Source organism: Ptychodera flava, assembly GCF_041260155.1.
Source record: "Ptychodera flava strain L36383 chromosome 3 unlocalized genomic scaffold, AS_Pfla_20210202 Scaffold_25__1_contigs__length_14229661_pilon, whole genome shotgun sequence".
Taxonomy (NCBI): domain Eukaryota; kingdom Metazoa; phylum Hemichordata; class Enteropneusta; family Ptychoderidae; genus Ptychodera; species Ptychodera flava.
The window spans coordinates 11135525-11162380 of record NW_027248279.1 but is presented as its reverse complement, the minus strand read 5'-3'; the positions used below and the strand labels follow the sequence as shown (position 1 = coordinate 11162380).

The following is a 26856-nucleotide window of genomic DNA, read 5'->3' as shown; positions in this document are numbered from 1 at the left end:
CATACCGTTATTCGATATAAAGAAGTTAGCTGTAACTCTCTTAAAATATTTTTATAAACCAGCGTTGTTGCTGAACGAAAACATAAAAAGTAGAGAACATACCCAATTTTGATGACTACAAAAAACATATCTATGAAAGTATAGATAACATTACTTCTGACTTTAATCAAAAGTACTTCATCAATAACAGTAATTCAGGGAAAACGGATGAACTGATGTATCATCTAATAACACTAAACACTCGTCTTCATTCAAATTTTATCATACATTGTTATATAACTTAATCATACAGGGATTAACGATGTCTACACGATTCATATAAATAAATGTTTATAGTGTAAACAGTGTGCTAAAGAGGTAAATATCACGTACATCATACAAAATTGTACAGCTGCAGCGTGTATGTAAGAAATGTAAAACAGTAAAATGCAAATTATTATGTATCTAGCACAGATATCAGTATTAGGCCAATAAACCGCCATTGCAGTAAGAGTTTCTTCACGTCTTTTCTTCATGTCGTTAACTCAAGCATTACCAAATACATTTTGAATTTGTGTGACACACATTTGTATCGTCATAAATAGTACCATTGACGACGTCCGACATCTTAAAGGGATAAAGACTACCTCCACTCACCCTCGGTGGGTAACTATCGCCACTATCAATATTATTACTTATATCTCCATCCAAACCATCGCCTATAATTTTCTCATTCATCTTAGAAATTTTAGGGATGTATTACAAAATCCAAAGTCCATACTAAGTTCTACTTAAATACCAACAACTGCAACTTGTATCTCTTGTTTGCATTGCACAACGACACTCGCATTTGATCTGTTAGTGTTTATGCGACGCTATTTTAAGCAGCTGGTAAAACAACAATTTCTTACAACAAATCTAATAACATCATCAATGCAGCATACAGTGACAGCAAGTGCGATAGAAGACAAAGCAATTTCTACGGATTTGGTTAAATTTCCACATCAACATCGACTACCTTTGTTTTAGCAGCAATTTCCTTTGTAATATAGAAGTACATTTTGAAGAGCTGGCTGGGCTGGCATACAAACCTCAAGCAAAGTGCCGACAATGAGAATGCGTCAGTGTCTAAAATGATATGACTCTCCGAACAGAAGCTGAATAAGCAGGAGTTGGATAATCAAGAATGAAATCCAAAAGTGGTTTGTCATCATCGTAATCGTACTCATGCAAAGGTGAAATGCCCAATTCTCTTTCATGGACTACGCCAGTCGTGGTCTTACCATAATCCATCACAACGCCGTTCAACATATGATATTTTAGGCTGTGGCAACACCATCACAGGTTTTCCACATAAGTAGTTCTTCGTGCATACAAAATCACAACAACAATTAAATACTGTATGAATATTGCCTTTGGTGCTACACATTAAATTATACTCTATGCACATAAACTGTAGTTTGAACTTACTGTAGTTTCAAATTACGTTCTCCCCCTAAAGTGATGCTGGATATAGATAAAAACTATCGTATGGGCAAATGACATTATTGCTCTATACGATAATTGAAAACTCTATGGAAACTACCATCTCTGAACGTAAGTCACTGAGTTGCGTTTTTCACCATAAATACTGACGTCAATCAGATTCCTTTCTTTCATCATATTATTTCCCGCCTTCTGCCTGAAACTGTCGTAGGCTGCTGACGAGGTCATCGACTTGTGTCCTTTCATCGGGTATCTCAATCCAGCACGACGTCATAATTTGGTAACTGTACAAAGAACAGAGACAGTTTTTGTTTGAGCATAAATCGTAGTGTGTTGTACAAACAATGAATGTGCATTGTCTAGGCGATGCTAATGCAGCAATCACTTCGGTAATATTTGTAATGTATATGGTATCATTTGATGCCCTACGATAGATGCATTGAGCAAAGCCAAATTTTCTAATCGTTGGGCACGTTAGGTTGACGGAAGTGATGTCTAACATATATAATGGCCCTGTTTTCACAAATAATATACTTTGAACTCACGGGGTTTCTGCACATCCTGGTGGAATGTCCAAACGCTTTCCACCTCGAATAAAATCTATGACGTCATCTTCTAGCAGGCTTTCATAGGGAATACAACCTATGAAAAAAGTAATTTTACAAGATCACATGACATAAATGATCCCTTTTCCGCATTCATTTACACATCTATTGCAGGAAATTGTATGGTTTTCGAATTTTAAGCCTTGTCTCTCAGTTCTCATTCTTTAACTTCTGCTGTTTGTGTCCATCTAAATCATAATAAGGAAATCACTGATTTCAGGAAATATACCACATACTAGATTTGACATTATTTTACGAGATGAGCCAACTTACCTAATGAATATACTTCCCAAAGAAGCACACCAAACGACCATACGTCACTTCCGGTAGTATACGCATTTCCTGATAATACTTCCGGCGCCATCCATCGGATAGGTAAGTGTCCCTGTGCAGGTAGGGAAGAGAGTTTGCAAACAACAGGGTATATAGAGGTCCGTTTGAAAATCAGTCACTGGGCCGCACGCTCATGTTGGTAGAAGAAATGTCTTTTCAAAGAGATCCTTATGCTTAAACACAAAATGCACGCTAATATTTAGTTATACAACAGCTTAGCACATGCAAAGTTTTTTTCTTAATGATTAAAACTATCAACTGAAGCATTAACAGGTAATAATCAAGAGCTGCACGGGAAAAGTCGTTACTATCAGCAATAAGACACTTAGGCCTAACACACACTGAACGGCGCTGAATTCAAGGTTTTGGATTGAATCTGAAAAACAATTTGAAATAAACGTAGATTGGATGAGAAATGCATCATGGCATCCCGGATGGTGTTACCTTTTGTCTGTATCTTTGATCAGTAAGAACAGCACTTGACGAACCAAGACCAGAGAGTTTACACTTCCACTGACTGTCAACAACGATATTCTTTGCCATTACCTCTCTGTGAATTATCTGAAAATAGGAAAAAAATCAGTTGTGAAATTTGGAATATCTCAAAAAACAACAGTAGCCATGGGAGACACACAACTGGAAAGAGCAACATTTAAAAGTAATAACGATTCAAGTTTAAAACCTTATGGTATAATTGTGTAACTCCAAACAGCCAATCAAAACAACACAAAAACATGGACTCTAAATAACCATATTTTCAATTGCTATCATGTCAGTGATGTGTGATAGATCAATCGTGGTGATTAGGACATATTTAAGTACCTTTTTGTCGGAAAGAGTCTGCAGACATTCAGCCACATCCAGGGCAAAGGTCAATAGGTCAGGGCCCTTTCTTTTCAAAGCATCGGCATCCTTCATTTTTTCTAGAACTTGCAGCAAATTCCCTTTGGCGTACTCTGTGATCATGTACATGGGATCTGGAACGATAGGTAATCTTTACAGCCGTAAAGTCTAGAGAGGATTAACTTTTCGATTGTAGTCTTGTCTACACAGACATCAACGGAACATTAGCCACTTCAGGGAAATATAGTATTGTCGATAAGTTCAAAATATAAAAATATTCCACTCATACCCTTAGACAATATACTGTCGGAGAGACTGGTTATTACATATATCAATAGAGAGCAAAATGAGATTTAAAAAAGGAAGACAATAGATACGTTTAGAAATGTGTTGCATATCCTTGTTTCTCACCTTCCGTAATGCAACATCCAAGATATTTAACTACTCCCTTTAACTTGGACAATGACCCCATGACCTCAACTTCTCGTTTGAAGTCACCTTTGTCTCCTGCAAAATAAAAAATATGTCAAAGAATACATTTTACGAGTTATAACATATAATCCTATTGAGACATTTTGCACGTGTGTTTCGATTTTGCATTGGTGTTGGTACGTACTTGTCCCCTTCGTTCATCTTGAAAATTGTACTTATCAAAAAACAAATCTCTTTCCGCCTACCTTTGGCAACTGTCACGATGACGTCACTGACTCCATCTTTCCCGCCAATAAACCAGGCCTCCCCTGTCATTGTCTTACTGAATCGTCCCTCGCAAAGAATGTCTTTCAAGTAAAGACGACTTCTAGGAAATTCCCGCACAACATCTCCAGACTTCATGTAGACATTGTCTTTGCTCTTGTTGTCTTCTTCAAGACTTGCATACATAGATTCCATGTCAAGGTCGATATACTCAGGACTTTCAGGTACGTTGGTATTGCCAATATGCAACTACATGGAAATCAAATTATAAAATATTTTATACACAGCATTTGAAACTCTGCTGTCTCCCCGTAGTAAAACTTAACTTTGTGTATTGGAAGATTGTTTTGCCAGATACAACTATTTCTCGTCGACAAAAGAGATTGCTGATGACTTAAGAAAAGCCAATCGTTTGCCCTAAATATTTGCAAATTAATTGCGACCTGCAGCGTTCATGTATATTGACATGACTTTGTTGACCCTATATAAGAGTGAAAACTAAAAATCCCTCGAAGTTGTTTCCCTTCAATGCTTTCCAAACTTTCTCTGTTCAAGGCATATTAATGGCAGCATTTTGTCAACGTTTGAAGTGTTCGGATATGTAAATGTCAATCTGTGCATTTAAAGCAATCAAACTTACATGTGTGTATGACGACTGTTGGACATGGAGACTCTGGTATGTACTTTCTGGTAAATTTTCTGACTTTTTATCTTTCTGAAATACATAAACAAAACACTAGAATGAAAGACCACAAAAAGTAAATCAGCTGAACACAGATGCAAGCCTTTACGTCTATATACTAGACTCAGCATTTTAAATGTTCAAATAGTACTTTGATTATTTCTAAGCGTTCAGTTAAAGCGGGTAAAAGTTATAAATGTCAAATATTGCTATTGGTTTGATGTATGGAAAGCATGTCTGTAGTGAATGGATATGAAAATTCAAATGTGTGCTGAAAATATAAATTGTGTTCAAACGAGCCCGATGGTTAGTATTCATTTATTTAGACTGCATTTTCGACCATAGGTAGTAAAATAGACGATTTGTTTGAACAAAACAAATCTTAGCAGTTTTAAGGTACTTACATGGTTTTTAAATAATTATCATAAAAAACGCAGCAAATAAAACACTTTGTGTAAATAATGTCAAGTACAAGGTAAAGTAATTTGTACAAGTGTTGTTAATTGAGACCGTGTTCTACACTTAACATATTCAAACCTTACCTTTTTCGATAGAGTTTTTAAACCATGACCATTGATAAACAATAAGCTGAACGTCAAGATGAGTAGTGCCAGTGTCATGGCAAATAGGCAGCCGAAGACGATTGACAACGTATTACTGCACTCACAAGGCTGTTGGGGACACACTACATAATTATAATGCAAGTTAACTGTCAGTATTGCATTTGTTCTGTTCTGGATGAATGCCAAACATTATTGTCTTCTGAGATTCTCTCTTTGAGATGTAAATCGGTCATTGCTTTAGCTCCGTCCTGTATCAAACTAACTCAGCGAAAAGTTAGGTATATGTTCTCACCTGTTTTCAACGTCGCGCGATAATCCGTAGTCGCCGCTACCGTTGAGTGGCCTAAGTCAATAAAGTGTAAGACGACATTGAAATTTTCTGAACAACAGTAACTTTGCAGGGTCTATAACCCCTGAGCATTTGTCATGTACACTTTCAATTGAACGTAATATCCGGTGACATAAATAACGAACCTCAAAGTATTTTCGAGTTGTTTCAGTTGTGAACTAAATATAATAAAATTGAAAAAGATATCTGTCAAATAGACAGGCGATACCGGAAGTTTTAACGCTCAAGAACCTCTGCCTCTGGAGTAAAGATATACACATCAGATTAATAACAGGAGAGAACAGGAATCAAATCTGGATTGTTTCTGGTTATGACGGCGAAGTGTCAGTTTTCTTACCGGTAGAGGGATTATCCGTCGGATTGGCTACGGTTGGTATATCTGTGAACAGAACGGTTAGAAATGTGTATTTGGTATGCAATGCACTTATGAATCAAAGGAGATTGAACATAATCTCTAGGAAAGGAGACATGTTTTCTATTGGATGAAAGACTGAGTGAATAAGCATAATTATGAGCGTCATGGCTTTGTACAGCAAATTCATAGTTCTCTATCTGGTTTGTATAAAAGCATAGTATAATAGCCTAACGCAGCATGCAGCAGTAATGGAACATTCGAACCGCTGTCGACTGAACAATAAATGTAACAAAATCAAATTTATGTATAATTTACTTGGTTCTTTACTATCTGTTGTTACCATAAAAACTCATGTTACGATTTAAACGTTTGCACTCAAGCATTAAATGACAGTGAAATTGAATGTTCTGTAATGGCTAGTATACAGGCTATTTAAAATAAAACGCACCATGTACAAGATAAAATAGTTCATATCCATACATATGTACGTAATCACATACGTTAACACATACATTTTTAGATACATACATACATGCATAGATACTTACATACATACAGACATACATACATACTTTACATACATAGATACATACATATATACAAACAAACAGACATGCAAATTGGCAGGCAGGCAATCAGGCACATACGGATGCGAACTGGTACACTGGTAAGAAATTCCATCAGAAAAGAGGGAACTCTTTATTTACCATCATCAACGATATCAGATTAATGAGCACGTCTTTACATAATGTAATTTCAACCATATCATGCATCTCATGATACATAGAGATAAACATATTTGTGATTTATCAGAAAAAATAAATTACTTGTTCCAATAAAAGGACACATTTGACCGCTTTAACAACAATCCGATCTAATTTAAACGGATTGATTATATTGGTTAGATTCTCGAAAAACTGCAATACTAATATCTGGTTTGTACAGTGTCTAAGCTGGAGGGGAGATGAGACAAATAATTGTACCGCCTACTGCTTGGTACAGGGATAAAACAGCAACGTGCATGTGACATCATCAACAGCTGAGATACCGGTAAAATGCACCTCTTATCTTCAAAAGCACATTACCCAGGTGGTTTTGAAGAACAAATTGACACCTACTTGTTAACTTACAATTTTCGAGCAATATGAAATCGCTAGTTATATAGCTGTGAGACAGGAAACACCGTCCTCATGCACTCGAAATGTCTATACGAAGAGCTATGTTATGTTCATATATCACTCCATCATGGAGAGGTACCGAAGTAAGAGAAGCAATTTGAATGCAACCCAACATTCTTCGGACGTTTTTATTGATCCGGTAAAATTGCATGATGTTGGTTGAACGAATTCTAGCTAAGACAACTTTTCAGTAATTTCCGTAAAACCTGGCCTTTTAGCGCTGTATCCAGGTGATTCGAATCAATCATCAATTTCATATTTTGAAATGACGAATGACGGTAATATTTGAGTAAAATCTATCATGGAAATCACGCTGGGTTCCAATACGTTAATTGATAAACACAAACCACTCTTTGCTGAACATTGCAAAAGAGTATGCTACCCGTGAGGTTAATGACCTTTTTTTGAATACAGGGCTGAATTCAAAAAAGACACTGCGATATTCTCTGTTACAAATAATAGTTGCTTATATGACACTACACGCCTCACTATTGACAAACTTGACTTTTAAAAAAAAGTCGTAAGATATATATATCCAAATACTGGTTGAAAGAAGTGATATATATCTGGCGTTTAAAACTCAACAGTTGCATTAAACAGATAAATTCAATTATCAAACTGTAGGTGGGTTTTAGAAGATTTCATACGCGTAATTTACGCTTTCTAATTTCTAAGACGCAAATGCCCTTTGTCCATATTTTCTGTTCACTATTAAAAATTGATGCCAGCATGGTGACATTAGACAAACTGTGTTCGGCAGCGTAGACAAAGAACATACAATGTATTGTACTCACATGGTTTTTTCAAGACTTTGGTCGACGATGTTGACCCTATTATGTTATTTGCATTACAAGTCACATTGACTTCATCATCACCATCTTCATCTGTCAATGTCCATGTCCTGGAATTACCTCCAGTCTGTCCATCATCACTCTCCCAGGAATATGTGATCACATCAGGATTAGCAGTTGCACCACATTCCACAGTTACTGTGTTGCCTTCCCAGCTATCAACAACTATGGCCTGGATTACAGGGGCATCTGTTGTTTTGAAAAACATGAAAAAGTAAACATTAACGGTATCAAACTCAATTGAAATGACAAACAAACATACATCGAATTAAGTTCGTAAGACTAACATTCGATACAATCATGAATTGATTGCTAAACTTCCGGGTGCCTTCTTCTAAGTCCCTCTTTGCAATTATCGTTTATCTGCCCAATCTACCTGCTTTAGCAAATCCTTAAAAATATCACTTAACAGTACTATAATATACACGAAAATTAAAGAAATTATCGATCAAGTTCGAACTTCCGACACACGGCACCCAATCACCTAGTGTAGACATCACAGTCAAAACAGCTCCGCTACATCCCTACTCTTAAAACGAGTGGTTCCATAATCAAGCTTAAAGATATGGAACATCCCTTTAGCATTGTCAACTGATACATCGCAATACACTGACACAAAGAGTTTTATCACTGTCACTTAAACTTATTACGTGAAACATCCATGAGGATCTGCCAAGCTACTTGTGTCAAACTGTCATGTTGAAACGACTGACACTTCAGATATTGTTTGTCGTCAGAGGCATTGAACCTGTAGAGAAGGGCTCCAGTGGTGTCATACAATCTGATGTCAGTTCCGGTTTCTGAAATGTCTCTGATTTCACTGGAGTTTGTGATGTCATTGTTTCCTATTGTCCATATAAGATCAGCTGGAGGGTTCCCTGCTGTTGCAGTACAGTCAAATGTCTCTGGTTCACCGGCTGTGACAGTCTTCGTCTGTCCATTGCTGTAGCCAGTGATTGTCACACTGGTGACGAGACCTGTCAGGAAATTATATGATCATGTAATACAAAATTATGAAACGATGAATATTTCATAATGCATTCAGGTAAAGAGCACTTAATGTTGAAGCAAATTGAATGACACGAAGAAATCTGCAGTTGTAACGCTAAAAATTGATGACCATATAATCAAGGGAATGAGAAAACTAATGTTAAGCTTGATAAATGTAACTAGTAGATAAAATTCGAATTTCCGATTCACAAAGGTTATGTACGTAAACTATTGATAACCATTTGACTGCCAGGGTTCGACAAAATGAAATAAGTCAAAATTTAGTTTGTTTAGTGCTCCTTTCATGGACTTCTTTAAAGAGGCAACTTTGTTACACTAGATTAAAAATCAAATCAACGATTTCTTGGTTTTAAGAGGAAAGTTAGCATATAGTGTACACCCGTGTCCGTAGACTGCAATGTACTGACAATATACTTTTGAAGTTTTATTCGTGTCTGAAGATGGCTCTTATGAATTGCCATATCATTCAGATAGCTTTTACATCACAGGGTTTAGATTTTCAGGGTTTTTAAGTGTTTGGTGTATTACTTTTGTTGAGCCCTGTGTTGTAGTTTTGTATTGTATTTGATTGCCTTTTTCTTACTTGTTAGTTTGTCATATGGAGGGGCTTTAACTAGTCTGAAATACAGTGAATAATAAAAATAAATTTCAATTTTAAATGCTCCACCTTTCACCGCACTTTTCTCTTAGTGTCCCATTTTGTCATAGAAACAAAGGAGATAGATCACACTATGGTGTAGTGCAGGAGACCAGGAAGCCATTGACACAAAATTATTATTAAAAAGTGTCAGCGCCCCTTAATTTACGTTCAAATCAATCAATCAGTCAATCAATCAATCAACCAACCAACAGCAGTATTCTTTGCCATAGCAAAGTGAATATATCCATCGAATGAAATGAAAAGGTAATGTTTTCTTCCTTTCTCTTGATTTAATGTTAAATTAAAAACTTAAATCATGATAATAAACCAAAAGTAAGGTGCTGTATTCATACCACTTTTCTTGTTTCTTTTCATGCAGGCATGAACTTATATTTATCTACGAATGATATAAATTCTTTTCTCTCTCCTTTTGTGAGCAACAACAACAACAACAAAACATTTTCCCGGAGTGAATCAACACCTTAACTTTGTCTGTAAGTCAAAGGCTTGGGACTCAATTTATTCAACAGAACTCATCGTAAGAATGTTGTTTTCTCCTCTCGGGGATTCTTTTTCTTTAACCGGGTGGAGATCTATTTTTTGGGAGGGAAAATATTAATATACATAATAGGGAGCACTGTGCAGTAGATTGACGGATAATGTGGATGCACTTTGTTGCGTGATGAAGGACAGATCTTTCGCTTAAAGCCCCTGTAGCTGTAAATCTTGAAATTTTTCGACCTGAAAAAGGCTCTCTATTTTCTCTGGTTTTCTTTAAATTCTCCAGATTTAAAGTATATTATCCTTTTACCACTGAAAATTGGACATAAAAATTTAAATTTTAACCGTTATTTTGATTTCCCGCCATTTTTAAAAATTGGTAATATTACAAAGAAAACATAACATATGGGACCCCAGTGGAAAACATTCAGCACTATGCATTATGTTAGACTACTCTGTTGTTTCTGTGAAGATTCAAATGCATATACACATTGCGTACTGTGTTTTTGCTTTATTTCGTATGAGGGCGCCATTTTATGTTTGGGCAAACATTTATTATTTATCTTGCTCCAAATTGCACATGTAGTCCCAGTGGACAGTTTATTTTACCTTTATAAACACCCCTCAATGAGTACATTCCATGAACTTGTTTTAGTTTGGAAGTAAATCATAAAAAATAATGCTAAAAGATACAGCTATAGGGCCTTTAATGGATATGAGATGGAATGGCTGATAAAAAATGTATAAGTGTATAATATGCGTGAGTCAATGATGTTAAACATCCTGATTTGATGGGAAACAGTTTCTGTTAAAATAGTGAGATTGGTGGGTGTCGATGTATTAGCTGCGTGATTTAAAAGATAAATGGCCTGGTCAGATGTGTCAACCCAAAACGAAGGGTTCTTAATATACGAATTGTGATGTACAGCAAAGGAAGCTGTCAAAGAGTTGATATGAAGACAGAAGACAAAAGAGTTGATATGATTACAGAGGCATTGGTGCAAAATACGCAATTGCTTACACATTAGCAGTGCTATACACACGGAATGCTAATAGTTGAAAAGTGTCAGTACGTCTGGATCTTAGAAGGCAATCATGGTGCTAAAAGGGAAGGATTTCCAGAGTGTTCCCGTATCTTTCTGTCCTTCCTCGCGGGCTTCACCCGAATTGATAAATTTTGTGTAATCCTCCTCCTATTTTAAAACTCTGTAAACGAGTGACAAAACTTCTTCTAGTAGTACAATGAACAGTAAAGACTTGGATAAGTACAGAGAGAGAGAGAGAGAGAGAGAGAGAGAGAGAGAGAGAGAGAGAAGAGAGAGAGGCTGACTCATATCAAGTATGGAGCTTATCAACATTAGATGGACTAAAGAATGTGACGTGTGTGACGTGGACAAAGGGTGAGCACAACAGGCTAAGGTATCGTCTATGGCACATTATTGTCTCTGCTGTCTATGTAATTTGACATAAATTGTATTTATTGAATAACTTCCTATATAATCATTAAAGTGTGTGCCACAGATCTATACTTACTTAAAACATACAATCTAGCATGTGGAGATGTAGGAGTAGTAGTTTCTGCCCTCCAACAATCATAATGACCATCCTCACTGAGCGATGGTGATGTTACTATCAACTTAAAGAAGGTGTACGGATCTGCTATCTCAACTGTGTATCGTCCTTCTGCCTCTTCAAAAATTGTACAGACTCCATCGTCATAACACTGTGCAATAGTAGTCCATGTAGCACCGTCGTTCTGACTCATTCCCCAAAATATTGATGGACGTCCACTGGTACTCCAGGTAACAGAACAGTTGAATGATGCAGATACTCCTGGGTTTACGTACACTGTGTCTGTCGGTCCATCTACTACAGTATTCTGTGAACTACACTCCTGCAAAACTAAATTTCAATAAGGTTACTTTAGAACTGTCAGTGCAAAATTACAATCTTTGTAATATTACTTTATCACCAGATACTGTTAAAATATTCTGAACACATCTCCATTAAAAAGCAAACGCTAGGTATACAAATGATTCAAGAACATTTAAGGAGTTAAAGGTTCATTTCAAATCTGACACGATTTGAACTACTTTGGGATAATTGGATGGTGAAGTAATGACTTTAAATTTCTGCAATTGTAAACTCATCTGCTTTTCTTTTTCAGTTATACACTTGTTTTTTATGACTAATTTGTAATATTGAGACATTCAGCTGTAGGGCACCTAAAACTTGAGAAATTTGAAAAATATGAAGATCCAATTATCCCAAATTAGTTCCAATCGTGTTATCCGTAAAGTAGCATCTGCAAATCCAATCAGCTGACTTTGCTACAAATCGGCAAGGACTGATTAAGGACTGTATCTTTTTCATGTCACACACATAGAGATAAAGACTATCAATGGTCACTGACACACACCCGAATACATGAACGGTATATGTCATTAAAACAACATGCAGCGACAGCAATACTCTGTGAAAAATAGGGATACGACTCTGTAGCCAACCTGTCTCATCAGTTTTCATTTCCCTCGTAAATCTAATTTTACTGGAAAAAACCCGATGTCTTGGTGATGGCTGTTTGCACCATAGGCTCATTGCGATATTTCGCTTTGTGCAGGCCCCTAAATGTTACCAGTTCACTTCAAGGCATACATGGTTGACCCGATCTGGGTAGGTCAATAGTGTAACGCATCGGACATAAAGGTACGGTGAGTTTAAAACAAGCTAAGTTTAGTCTTTGTCCGGGTTCTTAATATAGAGTATCGTATTGCACATGCAATTTACGGGGACATAAGCTTATGATCATTCCACAGACAGAATTACAGCACGTAGAAACCTCGCAATACTGCATGCTAGCACAAAGAATAATCAGGTACTATTTGTATGAAATGTAAGACGTAAATAGATAAGAAACCTGACAATATTAGTAATGTATATCGATACAATGAGTCGCTTATTTTCAATAATAATACGTAGCCTGAACTCACCACACAACGCAATCAGGGACACTGCTACAAGCACCGACATGATGATTCGCAGGCAGAACTCAACGCCGGACTCATAGTGTGTGAAAGAACTGTCTTCCGGGTTCATGACCTGTTGTTGGAATTATCACTATCCCTACACAATGGCTAGGTAATGTGACGTCACTGATTAACTGATAGTGCAAATATCAGTGTTCACATTGCCTTGCTAACAGGCTAGGTTACACGATTATACTCTTTGGCGTTAAATTAATGGCCTGAAAGAGGAAATTACTGATTTATTTTTGATTAAAGTACATTAATCTTGATCATTAAGTCAGTATCGATTTTGACCGATTTTAATATATCTGTTTAAAACCTTATAAATTAAACAAGAAAAACGAGTATTTTTGATCGGTAGTATGGAGCCAGATGATAGTTTGACGAACAGTATTTGCGTAAAGCGAAACTAGTTAAAATAATGGACGTGTATTTCGGATACAATGACTTTGAATGTAAAAGACTTAACTTGAATGAAAAGATTGATTTGTTGAAAAAAATGAAATTCCTCGAGCAATTACCAATTAACTGTTTTTAAAAAGATTGTCGTAACAAAACCTTTGGCAATGTGGCATTTTAGATACTATATTTCTGTACAAAATTGTAAGTTCTGATTACAACATATCTGATATACATGACAGATTAATTATTATACTATCCTTACAGCTGTGCGTAGTACACTTCTTTGTAGACCAGCATCTTATCGCAGGAATATTGTAAAATTGTAAGTTGTTTGTTCTGGGGAGCCCTCCCTTTTTTTTTCTTTCGCGCCATTGGCTTTGTACGATCCGGCCGGTCAACATCGCTACTTTTAGATTGAGTAATCACTCGTCTTCTGTTTGTAAGTTCATTTTTTTCTTCTCGTTTTTACAGACTTGTTTTTAGATCTACATTTCCTTTTATAGACCAACAGTTCAGTTTTTTAAAAAAGTTTTTAAACGTTCACACGCCACTCTTCACTTTCTTTGTTACTTGTCCCATCTTTACTGTAATTTTGTTGTTTTTTAGATTGCTGCAGATGCAGATTCCCTGTGTGGAATCAAAACGTCGAACGTCGAAGTTTTAGAAATAAACTTTATTTTGGAACAGAGTCTTGTTTTTCATCCGCTCTTTAAAATTTTTTGTTTTAACCAAAACGTTTTGAATCTAAATTTTAATTTAAAAAAAACTAGATTTTATGGTAATTTTATCACTTTTAGAAGCAATTTACATCAGCTATTGATATATTTATACGTAATGTAATCTATTTTTACTTGTTTGTTTTCGTGTCTAAGTATATAGTTTGTTTTTATATTCCAGTTTTGCCGTGCTTATATTTTCTTGTTTTCTTCGTCACTTTTATCACTTTTTTATTTATGAAACGTACCTGTATTTGGGGCATTGTTTTAAATCATAAATGAATAAATACATACATACGTACGTACGTACGTACGTACGTACGTGCGTGCCTGCGTGCATGCATGCATGCATGCATGCATGCATACCTACCTACCTACCTACCTACCTACCTACCTACCTACCTACCTACCTACCTACCTACCTACCTACCTACCTACATACATACATACATACATACATACATACATACATACATACATACATACATACATACATACATACATACATACATACATACATACATACATACATACATACATACATACATACATACATACATACATACATACATACATACATACATACATACATACATACATACATACATACATACATACATACATACATACATACATACATACATACATACATGTACACACGTATGCAGGCTGGCAGGCTGACAGACAGGCAGGCAGGTACATACGGATGATAACTAGTAGGCTGATAGAAAATTCTGTTTGACAAAAGAACTCGTCAATTGACCTAATAAAGGATATTAGATTGATATCTAACCTGTTCCAGTTAAGAGTGCAAACCTTAGCAAACTAATTTACAGGATGTACATCAACCATAGCATGCACCATATTATGCATTCAAATAAATATGGCCGTGGTTTGAACTGCTTCATAAACACTCTACTCTAAAGCATTTACGACTTTCTGGATGAATTACAGTACTAGTATCAGGTTGATAAACAACACTATGCATATGACATCAAGAACTGAGATATTGGTAAAATGCACCTCTTATCTTCAATGACACGGTGCATGTATAGTTAGTGCAGAACATTGCAATAGACATTGCATCACATAATATACATCTGCCACTGACAGAAAGAAGTAGTCAAGTTTACGAACCTGTTGCACTCGATGGGGTTACATCAACATATTCTCACACCCACACATAACAAGGGTCATGTTCTAGATCTCCTAATTACACGTTCGACAGATGAGCTTGTTCACTCGGTGGATGTATCGAACTTTATGAACTCTGATCATAGTCTCATACGGTTTGATCTGAATCTTCGACGCCCTCCACCCAAAAGAGTGAGTATTTCGCGTCGCGATTTCCGAACTGTTCACATCGACATCTTTCAAGATGAATCTCTACAATACCAAGTTGTCCACTTACCCACTAGATTTCGACGCTGAAGCCATTTCTACATTTTATTGCGACACCGTTACGTAGATATTAGACACTGTAGCGCCTATTAAGAAGAAATTGGTGACTGAAAAGGTACGTGCTTCATGGTACTGCGAAGAGCTATTGATGTTAAGAAAGAATGTGAGACGACTGGAGTCAAGTATCGCTCGACAAAGCTTGAGATTGATCGGCAGATTTTTCTGATAAAGCGAATTGAATATTTTCGCTGTGACGAATTAAAGGCCGACTACCATGGCGCTCGCATCCAAGAGGCAGATGACAAGAAGTTGTTTAAGATCATCTCTGAGTTATCTGATAGTATACGAAAGCTATCAACGCTAAAGCTCTACCCAGTGAGATTCCATTGAAGGAACTACCATCTAGATTCCTGAGCTATTTCAACTCCAAAGTTGCCAAACTTCGTGAAGGCCTCATTAGTTACAGTACCGACACCGGCAACACCTTACCATCTCATAATTTACCAACTTTCAGTGAGGTGTCCGTGCATCAGGTTCGTACTCTTATTGAGCGGGCAGCTCCAAAATCATGCGATCTGGATATCCTCCCGACAAACTATATCAAGAAATTCGCCTCTGTTCTTGCACCGTTCATTACGCATCTCTTTAATGCATCACTATCATCTGGTGTCGTTCCCAGTCATTTTAAATCTGCGATCATTCGACCATTGCTGAAAAACCCGGACCTTGATCCAAACAGTCTGAAGAACTACCGACCTGTGTCAAATCTGCCATTTCTATCGAAATTACTTGAACGGTTGTTGCTTCACAATTGAACATTCACCTAGCTAACCATTCACTGTTAACCGAGTTCCAAAGTGCGTATCGCGCTCACCACAGCACAGAGACTGCCCTCCTGCGTGTGAATAATGAAATCATGCTTGCTCTCAACGAAAAGAAAGATGTTCTCCTTATCATGTTGGACTTGTCTGCTGCCTTCGATACGGTTGACCATAATGTACTCCTTCACAGACTTCAATTCCGTTTTGGCATCACTGGTAAACCCTATCATGGTTCGGATCCTATCTCAACAACCGTAATCAGCGTGTAAAGATAGACTCATTTACATCACCTGAACATCCCTGAACCTATTTCTACCGCTGCCTGCGCTGCTAACGAAAATAGGGTCAGGTATGGGCTATTGTAAGTATGGCTGTCATTGGTCAAATAGTACGAGTTCCGTGATTGCGTTGAATTGATTTCCAACTTGCAGCTACCTTCGAATTTAGATTTCGTATGCCCATGAAGTCATTTTATCTTCATACTTTCCCGAACAAACCATGCTTTGTCGACATTGAATGAAAAACGAAAAATCATTTATTTTTGATTCATTGACGTACATACCAAAGGTCACCATGATCACTAGGTCACGTCTGAGAAAAAACTCATAGACGATAATCGTCATTTCAGCATTAAAAATACATACCATCATAGAAGAACAGAGTCAGAGATTTAAAAGTGAAGTTCAGCGTTCGAGGCTTCTTAATCTAATTTCCAACCATGCCAGTGTACAGATGTGCTGATCACATGAACTTGTCAGGTGACTGTGCTCATTAATATGCACTCAAAATCCTGACCGAAACATTAGCCCACATCTGACCCTATTTTCGTTAGCAGCGCAGCCAGCGGTAGAAATAGGTCAAGGAACAAGACTATTGATCTAATAAATTTGGCTCTACCGACAGCACTTTCTCATTTACAGATTATATATATATAGTATATATATATATATATATATATATATATATATATATATATATATATATATATATATATATATATATATATATATATTATATTTATATATATATATATATATATATAGTATATATATATATAACTAATGAGAAAAGCACACTACATCTGATTGTCTCTACACTGCAAAATTTTTGGGGCTTGAAAAAGTGACCCATGTAGGACTTGAACCCACGTCCCCCGAATTCAGTTCGGATGATCCACCAACTGAGCTAACGTGCGTCGTCCTGTTTGCCTTTTTTTCTTCCACGCAAGCGACTTAAGATTTACACTTGTTATACTATATGATACGTGAATGACAGTGGAAGAAGTCCTAAATTCTATAGAATGCCGTGATGGATAGTGTCTGAAGGCATTCGAGAAGTCAAGAAAATGTTAAATGTGACTATGCCATCACTAATTTGTTTACACTATAGTATCGATAATTGCGTGGTGTTAAAGCAGGAAAGGAATAAGGTAATGTTATTAAATTCTTTCTTTTCAAGATCCATATCCTCTTGTATTCCACATTCATCAAAATCTTTCTGGCGTACGCTCTTATGTTGAAATGATCGTCACTCAAGCTGCAACTTGTCGTCACTAGCGTCGAATGCATACAGTCGTAGAGACTGGTCCAATTGTAATTGTGCTATCATTGAGGACTTTGATGTCATTGTTTTCTGTTGTACACAGTAGATAGGCTGGAGGGTTTCCGGATGTAGTAATCACCGGAATACTAGCTTTGACTGTGTTCGTATTTTCAAATTCATTAACGGCAATACTGGTCACCTGATCTGATGAACCGTGTATGAGAATTGCAATAGGACTTGAATGTTCCATATGTGGTCCACACACTTTTCGCATGGCGCCGAGCAGTACGTTCCCCCTAGACAGAATGTTTGTAAAACAAGGAGATAAGAGTTTGGGTATCTTAAACCATTTAGTCACTCTGACTTACATAAAATCAAAAGCTATCAATGTATCGAAATGACGTAAACTTTAGCTAATTTCTAAAAGTTTTCAAGATGTTTTTATATTTATTCATTAATACTGGAACCATCCATTTGCAAGGTAAAACCATATTTGGCACTGAATTAAACGGATACTTTGAAACGATCATGAGTTTGTTTTTTACCCCATTTTTGTCATCGAAGCGACTACGTTTGAAAAAAGTTGCAGAAGTAAGTGGGGTTTAAAGTTCTGATCAATGTACTCTCTTTAGTCAGGGCTAAATGAGAGGCTCTATTGAAAAGACATCTGTTTCATTGGGATTTGTATTTTTAATACAACTCTCTTGAAAAATGTACATTTCACAGTTTAATATAAAAAGTACATAGCTACACGCAATACTTATATAAATGAGGTGCGACTTCACGAATTCGATGTCGGATAAAAAAACTTTTTAAAAAAAAATCCTTTTAGTTTGGGGGTGGGGAGGGGGTTGATCCAAAAAGTTTCTATCTGGCAATCGGATTTAAGGTGAAAATTGCAGTGGTGAATATTTTGAAAATATACAGGAGATATGTGTATTTTCAGCTTAAAGCCAACAGACGGACGTGGAGTTTTTTAACACGTACACAACCGCCCCTGTCCGATCCTGATCAGTGTAAACAATCCAAGCACTTTGTCTCTGTTGTACTCGAAATTTATTATATTTTGCGACATTTTTAATGTTCGTGTTGGCATTTTTACACATTGAAGAAACCTTGTTTCGGGGACGGCGCGTGCGTTTGACGTCCCTAAACTTGAAGTTTGTAGATGTATTTACATTGGGTGATACATAAAGTGTGTTCCCAGTATTAATGATGTATTATTTTGTCGTATTAACTTCAACCCTAAATGACTGGTTCTTTGCTTCACTTTACATTGAAAGAGCCCGGCAATAGGTTTAATTTACTGAATTTTCTAGACGGGGACTTGTAGGAATTTAAGCGTTTTTATCCTACATTGATATTTAACTCTTCAGATGCATGGTTTCTTGATATTTTAACCATAAGTCTCTCGAAAAATGTACATTTGACAGTCTAATCAATAAGTAGAATTGGCTATACCCTCTATTCCTGAAATTTACCTGTGTTGTGACTTCTGGGCACTTTTTAATATGTGAATTTGAATTCTCTTGTCTCTGCGATATTAATTCCTATCAGTAATGACACAAAAATAAACTGAATATGCTCAACAACAGCTTCATTACGTTGTTGTACGCTTCACAGAACAATCAGATAACTGTCATATCATTATATGTTGCAGGTTTCATCATTTTTCGCACAGTGCTTCGGCGTTAAATAACTAATTACAGCAGATTTCATCAAATTTTGTGCAGCTATTTCGGAGTTATATAACTTATTAGAAAGTTCATTGAATATGCAAATGAACCACTAACTAACTTCACGCTACTAAATGTTACACAATACAGTCAGATATCTGTCGGGTCAGTATCTGCAGCAGATTTCATCAAATTTGGTGCTTTGATTTCGGAGTTATATGACAAAGTACAAATCTTCATTGAATATGCAAGTGAACAATTCATTGGCTTGACACTGCTCTGTGCTTGACGCGATCAATATTTTTATTATCATTTCCTTACTATTGATATAATATGTGAAATACATATACATTTCATGCGTAATGAAAAGTGTAGTTTTGCTTACACCATTCTGATTTAAAAAATCAAAGTCACTATAACTTATACATATGTCGCATGCAGTATCTAAATAATACCTTTTTGAAATTTTACTCTAAATATACAAGTTTTAACAAATGTGATACGTCGTACAAAATACTACTGATTAGACTACTTGGCTTATCAAACCATCGGTGCAAAGTATAGAACAAAGCTCCAAAGCTCTACATCAACTTACAGTTGTTTGAATTAGTGAAAGATGCGAGATGTAGCCGTATTCATTTAAGCTATTTGTATTTAAAGATCGGCGTTTTGGTATTAACTTTTTATGCTTCTGATTCATATTCCTTGTTGTTTGTCATTTACAATTTGTTGGAGTATCATAAAAATAAGCACAGAGATTTCCGATATCATCTGAAGTTCGTTGTTTTTAATTTGACGTTAATTGCTCTTAAGTCTCAATTTATTTCTGTTGGCAACATGTATACCTGAAAAATAAAGAGAGACAAGCCCGTAAGGTTTATAGGTAAGACAAGGTAATCGTATGTCATGCTACGATTCAGAGTCGGAAAAATCAAACATTGACCTTCCTGCTATCGATAAATGGGTGTGATAAAATTAATTGAAAAGCGATTCTCAATCTCCACGCCATGCATGTTTTGTTGATGTTGACACAAATTTCAGTATATTATATGTCAGAGGCAGCTGCCACTTACTTTATTTCCCGATTTAATATTCTTCAAGGCATAAGAAAGATCGGTGAAATTCGGTCTCTCATCCGCAATCGCTGACCAGCAAAGTGTCACTACGTTATGTCTATTAAAGAATAAAAAAGCAGCGTAATTGAAATTCACAATGACTAAATATGACGTTTTCATTGATTACTCAAAGCAAACCATGATTTGAATATTTTTAAAGCAAAGCCGTATAAATTTTCTGTGTTTTTCAGGCCATCTGAAACGTGTTTTATATTCAAAATAAGTTTTCAGTTAGATTTTATGTGGAAGGTCAAAGTCAAGGCTTAAGTCACTGATCAAGCCACTTTGCAATTGTAACAAAATTCATCCAGTGCAAAGTCTTGTCATTGGAATATTGACTTGGCTAAGAACTTTTCGGTTTTTGCTTTGAATCGTAACGTGAACATTGACATTGATTTTGGCTTAAACTTAATTATGAGTCACCTAGTAAACACTATCCTAATACCCCTTTTCTTTATGTGTAATATACCATGCCGACTTGCATAGTTTTTATCCCCAGTGATAGTCACACTCTAGCCAATTGAATGTATGGTACAAAATATCGCAGCTCGTGACCAGAAATCATTATATGCACTTTTTCTTGACAGTCTCAGTTAATTTGAATATAAGAGATGTGAACCATCGGTCTTATCGGTATCGGTAAGAAAAAACGCTGAAAATGTATTTCATGAGAACACTGCGGCGCAGGGTCAAATTGTAAGAGAAACCCTTAAGGAAAATGTTAAGACGTCTATTAATAGTTTGGTATGGCAAAGCATCATGTTCTCTTACTCTTGTGTACTGCGTTTATCATAAACCCTTACAAAAACCTTGTAGTCGCATTAAAGACGTACTTACAAAGACTGTGGGCATTGTCCAGGGATCTTCAGTGTCCCTCCTGAGTGAATGGATTCCTTTATACCATCCTCAGAGACTTTCTCGAAGGGCTCACTTCCTAAAAGAAATGAATTGGCAAGGTGGTAAAACATATCAATTGAATAATGTACATAACATCTTGTATTGCCCAACATGAACTGCTAAATAATGCCACATATATCAAATGCCAATCTCAAAATGTTACTGGTATATTTAAATGACCCGAAGTAGCAAACGAAATTTCACTTTTGTTGCCAAGTATGCACAAATATAAGTAACACGATTGGAACTAATTTGGGATAATTGGACGGTGAAGTAATGTCGATTTAATCTGAAAATGTAGGTTCATCTGCATTTCTTTTTAAGTTATACACTTGCTTTTATGAGTAATTTGCAACATTCGGCTATAGGGCACCTAACACTTTTGGAAATTAGAAAAAAACATGATTATCCAATTACCCCAAATTAGTTCCAATAGTGTTACGTAGTTTTGTTGTCTTCGGTAAGCTGCAGTAAATGATGTGGTATCAGCAAATAAACAAGAATGGAAACTCTTACCCAAAGTAAATATTTCCATAGAAGAACACCAAAAGACCACACGTCACTTCCTGTTGTGTATGCGTCACCTGAAAGTATTTCTGGTGCCATCCATCCGATAGGTAAGTGTCCCTGTACGAGAGAGACCGATATATTCTTTATCGTACCACGGCTACGCAGTTATGACGTCATATTACATGTTTCGGCGTCGAGCAATATTTGTTGACAGGCCCCATTCAGGCCCTACAGATTTTTGCAGTTACTACATCCTCGTCGCAATCACCACATTATAGTTGCAAATCTATAGCAACCTACAGCGGTATGACTATATAGCTCTCATGTGATTGATGACGCTTTATTCATGATTTGATATTACCTTCATCTTTTGTCTGTATCTTTGATCAGTAAGAACAGCACTTGACGAACCAAGACCAGAGAGTTTACACTTCCACTGACTGTCAACAACGATATTCTTTGCCATGATCTCTCTGTGAATGATCTGAAAACAGATTGAATCGCAGTAATGAAAAATGTTCAAAAATACAAAGAGTCTCATTTCCATTGAAAAAACTCTAAGACGTAGCTTGCAGTAGCTTCAAAAACATAAAAGCATTATGTCATAAGGTTTTGTTTCTATTAAGCTAAATACTGTTGTCTACGGTTTGAAATTAAAAATATAATAACCTTGACATTTGAAAGATGGTACATTGCGTCGGCCACATCCATTGCAAAGGTTAAATGGTCCTGACCTCTGCTTTTACGATGCCACTGACATCTGCTCTTACGATGATAGTTGGAATTGGCTTTCATGTCCTGCAGAATAGATAGTAAACTCCCCCTAGATGTATACTCGGTTATCAGGTAAATTGGTTCTGTAAAGGAAAAATACATGTCCTGAAAATATCACATACAAAAGCTTTGACATAGATGTTTTTTGAGTTAAAATCAACGATGGAAGAATATTGAAACAAACGGCATATCATTCATTGGTGTGGTAATTTTGCAAAACCTTATACATTTATTAATATGTTTACTTATTAATTTATTTATCTATGTATATATTTCACGTAAAAGACATTAGACGTTGAGTTTTTAAGACATTTAATCAAAGAGAATCCGTGGCATTTTTAGGCCAACCATATTTCGGTGTGGAAATCAGAGAAAGACATGATAAATTATGTCTAAATTGCATTTTGTTATAGATTTCAGACCCAAGGAAATGACGTTTACAAGCGAATTTTACATAAACCGATGCGATTTTGTGAATGAATTCGAAAAGTTAAGTTGCGCGAGGTGCGCGATACATTTTGTGGCCAGGCATTTTTCTAGTTTGGAAAGAGAGAAACATTTGTGTGGAATCGGCTTTAAATTGATGTTACGAGTGTTGACTAGCAATATTGCGCATGAAGTAGTTGCACTGGTGCGACGTGTTCTGTCTTATGCGTGCAACAAAATCAAATATTGCAATTTGATACACTGCCCCTTATTTCGGATATGCGATTTTCGATATTGGTTTGGACCCGACAATGTTACATTTTTAGTGATGATCCCGTCTCACTCAGACTGATACATTTTAGACAAAACATCCATCCGCGCCTATACTGTCGACGGTTTCCTCAATAGCTGTTGTCTACATGTAAAAAGCGTGCTCCTTCCTGCCCTTGTGATACTTTCTGATAAAACTGCAAAGTTAGTGTCTATGCTGAGCCGCTCTTTACTCGGCCTGAGGCTGATTTGAAAGTCTGTCACAAGGACAGCTGTGGATGTAAAACAGTTGTCAGTCGATGATAGTTACATAAAGGCACTTCTTGATCTCCGGAAAAGTGAAAAAAGAAATTAAGAAAAGACATCGAGCTGTAGAGAATTGCAAATTACGTGTTTATCAACCCCCATCAATTAATTATTTTATTCTGAATAAGGAACGCATCTGGCCGAAAAGTAGTTACCCTGAAACTTTGTCCACTCTGTCACACGCAACTCCATAACAGCTCTATTGGGATGGGGGGAGCATGGTGACCATGTGCCGCCAGTTTCGGAAACAAGCAGAGTAACTCGTTTGTAATTAAATATGCCTGACTGAAACGTTCATTTAATGTAAAACTTATTATGTTTGGCATGGCCGTCCGACTTGTGACACCAGGTCAAGGTCAACATTAAAGCCACAATTTTCAATCCCAGGGTTTTCGCATTAGGGAACGAGCACAATTAACGGCCGGGGGGGGGGGGCTGGAAGAGAAAATATGTGGTGCAAAATTTTTTACAGGCCCCCCCCCTAACACCAGCAAAATTTTAGTGGCCCCCCCCCCCCCCATCACCGGCAACAAAATTTTGGTGGCGCCCCCCCCCCGAAAAAAAAGAAAGATTACATAGGTACAAAGTTGTACACATATATATAATCCTTATAACTTTAATATATGCTTTAGTGAAAACAACATTCTTGCATTCTTGAAGAAATAATAAACAAATAAATATATAAATAATAAACAAAATAACATATGTTCAAGCTTTACTGCTTGTAACACCTACAGCTAGCTTATAGAACAGGAATGCCTGTCAGTACCATGTGAAATTAGCATTCACATGGCTAGTTGGCATGGCTAACTGTATGTGCATAGGGAATAGGCAGTTAGGCAGTACACATTCATTTCAGCTAGCCATTCACATAAATGTGAACGAATGGTTATTTTGAATAACGAATGGTTATTTTGAACTGTTCACATGTATGTGAACGAATGGTTATTTTGAATGCACATATGAATGACAGGGTCATCCTGGCAGAAAAAGAGCACCATGAAAAGTACTGATTTGACACCAGATTTTACTTTTATTGATGTTGCTGTTACGAATTTGGTAAACATTGTTACATTTGCATGTTTGCAAGGTGTAAGCAAATATCAAATAAGTGAAATCAAATTCCAGTGAAATCAAGTACTTTTTACACAGGCTCTTTTAGTGTACATGTATTATATGATACAATTGGTTAGAGATGTAATTTAACCATATTTGGCCTAAACTAAGACAGGCCAAACAGAGTTAAAAGCAACTCAGACTCACCTGATCACAGCAAACACAAGCAGACTCACCTTTCCAAACGTTCAAAATAAAAAGCACAAAATATATCTGTAAGTCTGATGACCAATTTAATAAATTTTTGGCTTCAACAAATTTCATAGACACAGTGAAAAGTGATTTAGTCAAAGATTAGTTTTTGAAAGAGTTCATTTAGCTCTGGCCAAGTCTCGTCTTTCATGTCCTATTTTGTTTTGAAATTTGATATTGAAGACTTCTTTAGGTAGGTCATGATTATTCTTGCCGAATTTTTCTTGGGCCTTGGCTGATATGCACACTGACATGAAACAGAAAGAAGAGAATGAACTTAGCAACATTTATTAAGACAACAAATTTACAATATAGTTTCAGAACATGTGTGTGATTTGTTACATACACATAGAGGAATTTTTTACATGCATCTTTGCGAGTGCAAAATTAACACATTAAAAGTGTAACATATCTAGAAATGTATTGGGCTTGTGTACGTTGTATTGACTTGACTAGTTGTTGCCACTGGCCCTCAAGCTCAGGTTAAAAATGTCGGGCCATATACAAAGCCAAGCTTCCCAGGGAAACATCGATGTGCAGAGAAAAGCCTCTCTATAAGGCATACTAATTTCGTAATTGCCCTTTATAAATATGCATTTCACACACTACTTACCGGATCAATGGAAATTATCGTCCACGGCGACTTGCTATCTCGGTCACTGCATCCAACAATGTCGCGGGGAAATATACCTTCATGCCCACCGAAACATACTAACCTAACTCACTTGCTGTTTTGACTAAATGTGTCGTCACTGGGGGAAGAAATGACTGAGAAATCAGCCATAATTCGTAAGATTCAGCTGGAGATTTGAACAGCCGTTAATACTTGAAAAAACTATGCGTTATCTCATTTGAGAGATGCAACGTATAATGTGTCCGATAACGATCGCGTGGGAACACAAAGCATTGGTCAAATTCGAAAGGTCAAGGGTCGTGACCGTCGCAAAATTTTGACATTTCAAGTACGCGTAAACTGTTCTTTTAGATTTTTCTAATAAGCAAAAAATGACTTTATATGAAGAGATCAGTTAAAATACGGAAGTCCAGCACACTAAGCCAGCACACTAAGTGAACCCCGTTGCAATACTGATCAGCCTTGTTAAATTCCAGCATACTCATTTACGGGACCCTTACGTTCATACCTGTTGCGTGCCGTCCACTCTCGGAAACGCAACTCTTTCCAAAGTCACGACATCATACATCGTCAGAACCGTTAGTCGATCCGGCTCGATTTTTGAACGGTTTGGGGATGAACAGTACCTGTACTGCGTTTCCATTAAGTTTTATGTAAGTTGTGATCGCGAAAGTTTTACAATGGCAGATGCAGAACCGTCGCAAGTGTGTTCGTCGTTGTGTGATGATCTGACAAAATTTATTGACAGATCCAACCATGTGAGTACCTTTCAATAGAATGCAGGTTCCGATCATATTGAATATTTAGCGGTGAACATGTGTTAATTATTTCACATTTTGAAAATAAAAATAAACGATGTTTAAAATTTGATCTGTGCTGATTTATCTGATTTAATTTACTACTCACAGACGTTCGTAGTCATGCATTACTTCCCTCTTGTCATATTCATTGTTTATGCTGA

The 26856-nt window shown here is 36.5% G+C and overlaps 3 protein-coding genes and 1 long non-coding RNA gene across 5 annotated transcripts in view; 1 reads left to right on the top strand and 3 right to left on the bottom strand.

Moving 5' to 3' along the window:
* LOC139125244 (centrosomal protein of 63 kDa-like) overlaps window positions 1-26856 on the bottom strand; it is a 513301-nt gene that overhangs the window by 117904 nt on the left and 368541 nt on the right. The window lies entirely within an intron of this gene.
* The window catches only part of LOC139125260 (uncharacterized), a 172141-nt gene that overhangs the window by 66417 nt on the left and 78868 nt on the right, over window positions 1-26856 (top strand). The window lies entirely within an intron of this gene.
* LOC139125142 (tyrosine kinase receptor Cad96Ca-like) overlaps window positions 1643-26856 on the bottom strand; it is a 213783-nt gene continuing 188569 nt past the window's right edge. The window contains exons 2-8 of the mRNA XM_070691248.1: window positions 3923-4190; window positions 3657-3752; window positions 3225-3379; window positions 2847-2963; window positions 2343-2454; window positions 2010-2106; window positions 1643-1748 (exon numbers count right to left, since the gene is read on the bottom strand). Of these exons, the coding sequence (XP_070547349.1) occupies window positions 1643-1748; window positions 2010-2106; window positions 2343-2454; window positions 2847-2963; window positions 3225-3379; window positions 3657-3752; window positions 3923-4136 (897 nt within the window). The 5' untranslated portion in view covers window positions 4137-4190. The remainder of the gene's footprint in view (window positions 1749-2009; window positions 2107-2342; window positions 2455-2846; window positions 2964-3224; window positions 3380-3656; window positions 3753-3922; window positions 4191-26856) is intronic.
* Window positions 5844-11969, bottom strand: LOC139125141 (cell adhesion molecule 2-like). Its single transcript, XM_070691247.1, has 4 exons — window positions 11605-11969; window positions 8570-8896; window positions 7863-8108; window positions 5844-5914 (listed from the first exon to the last, which is right to left on the bottom strand). Exons 1-4 carry the CDS (start codon window positions 11834-11836, stop codon window positions 5844-5846), a joined length of 876 nt encoding a protein of 291 aa, XP_070547348.1. The 5' UTR covers window positions 11837-11969.

Coding starts and splice junctions, on each gene's coding strand:
- LOC139125141 (XM_070691247.1), bottom strand. CDS start 11,836: ATGAGTCAGAACGACGGTGCTACATGGACTACTATTGCACAGTGTTAT. Junction 8,897..11,604: donor TGCTAGATTGTATGTTTTAA/GTAAGTATAGAT, acceptor ATTTCCTGACAG/GTCTCGTCACCAGTGTGACA. Junction 5,915..7,862: donor CAAAGTCTTGAAAAAACCAT/GTGAGTACAATA, acceptor TTCTGTTCACAG/ATATACCAACCGTAGCCAAT.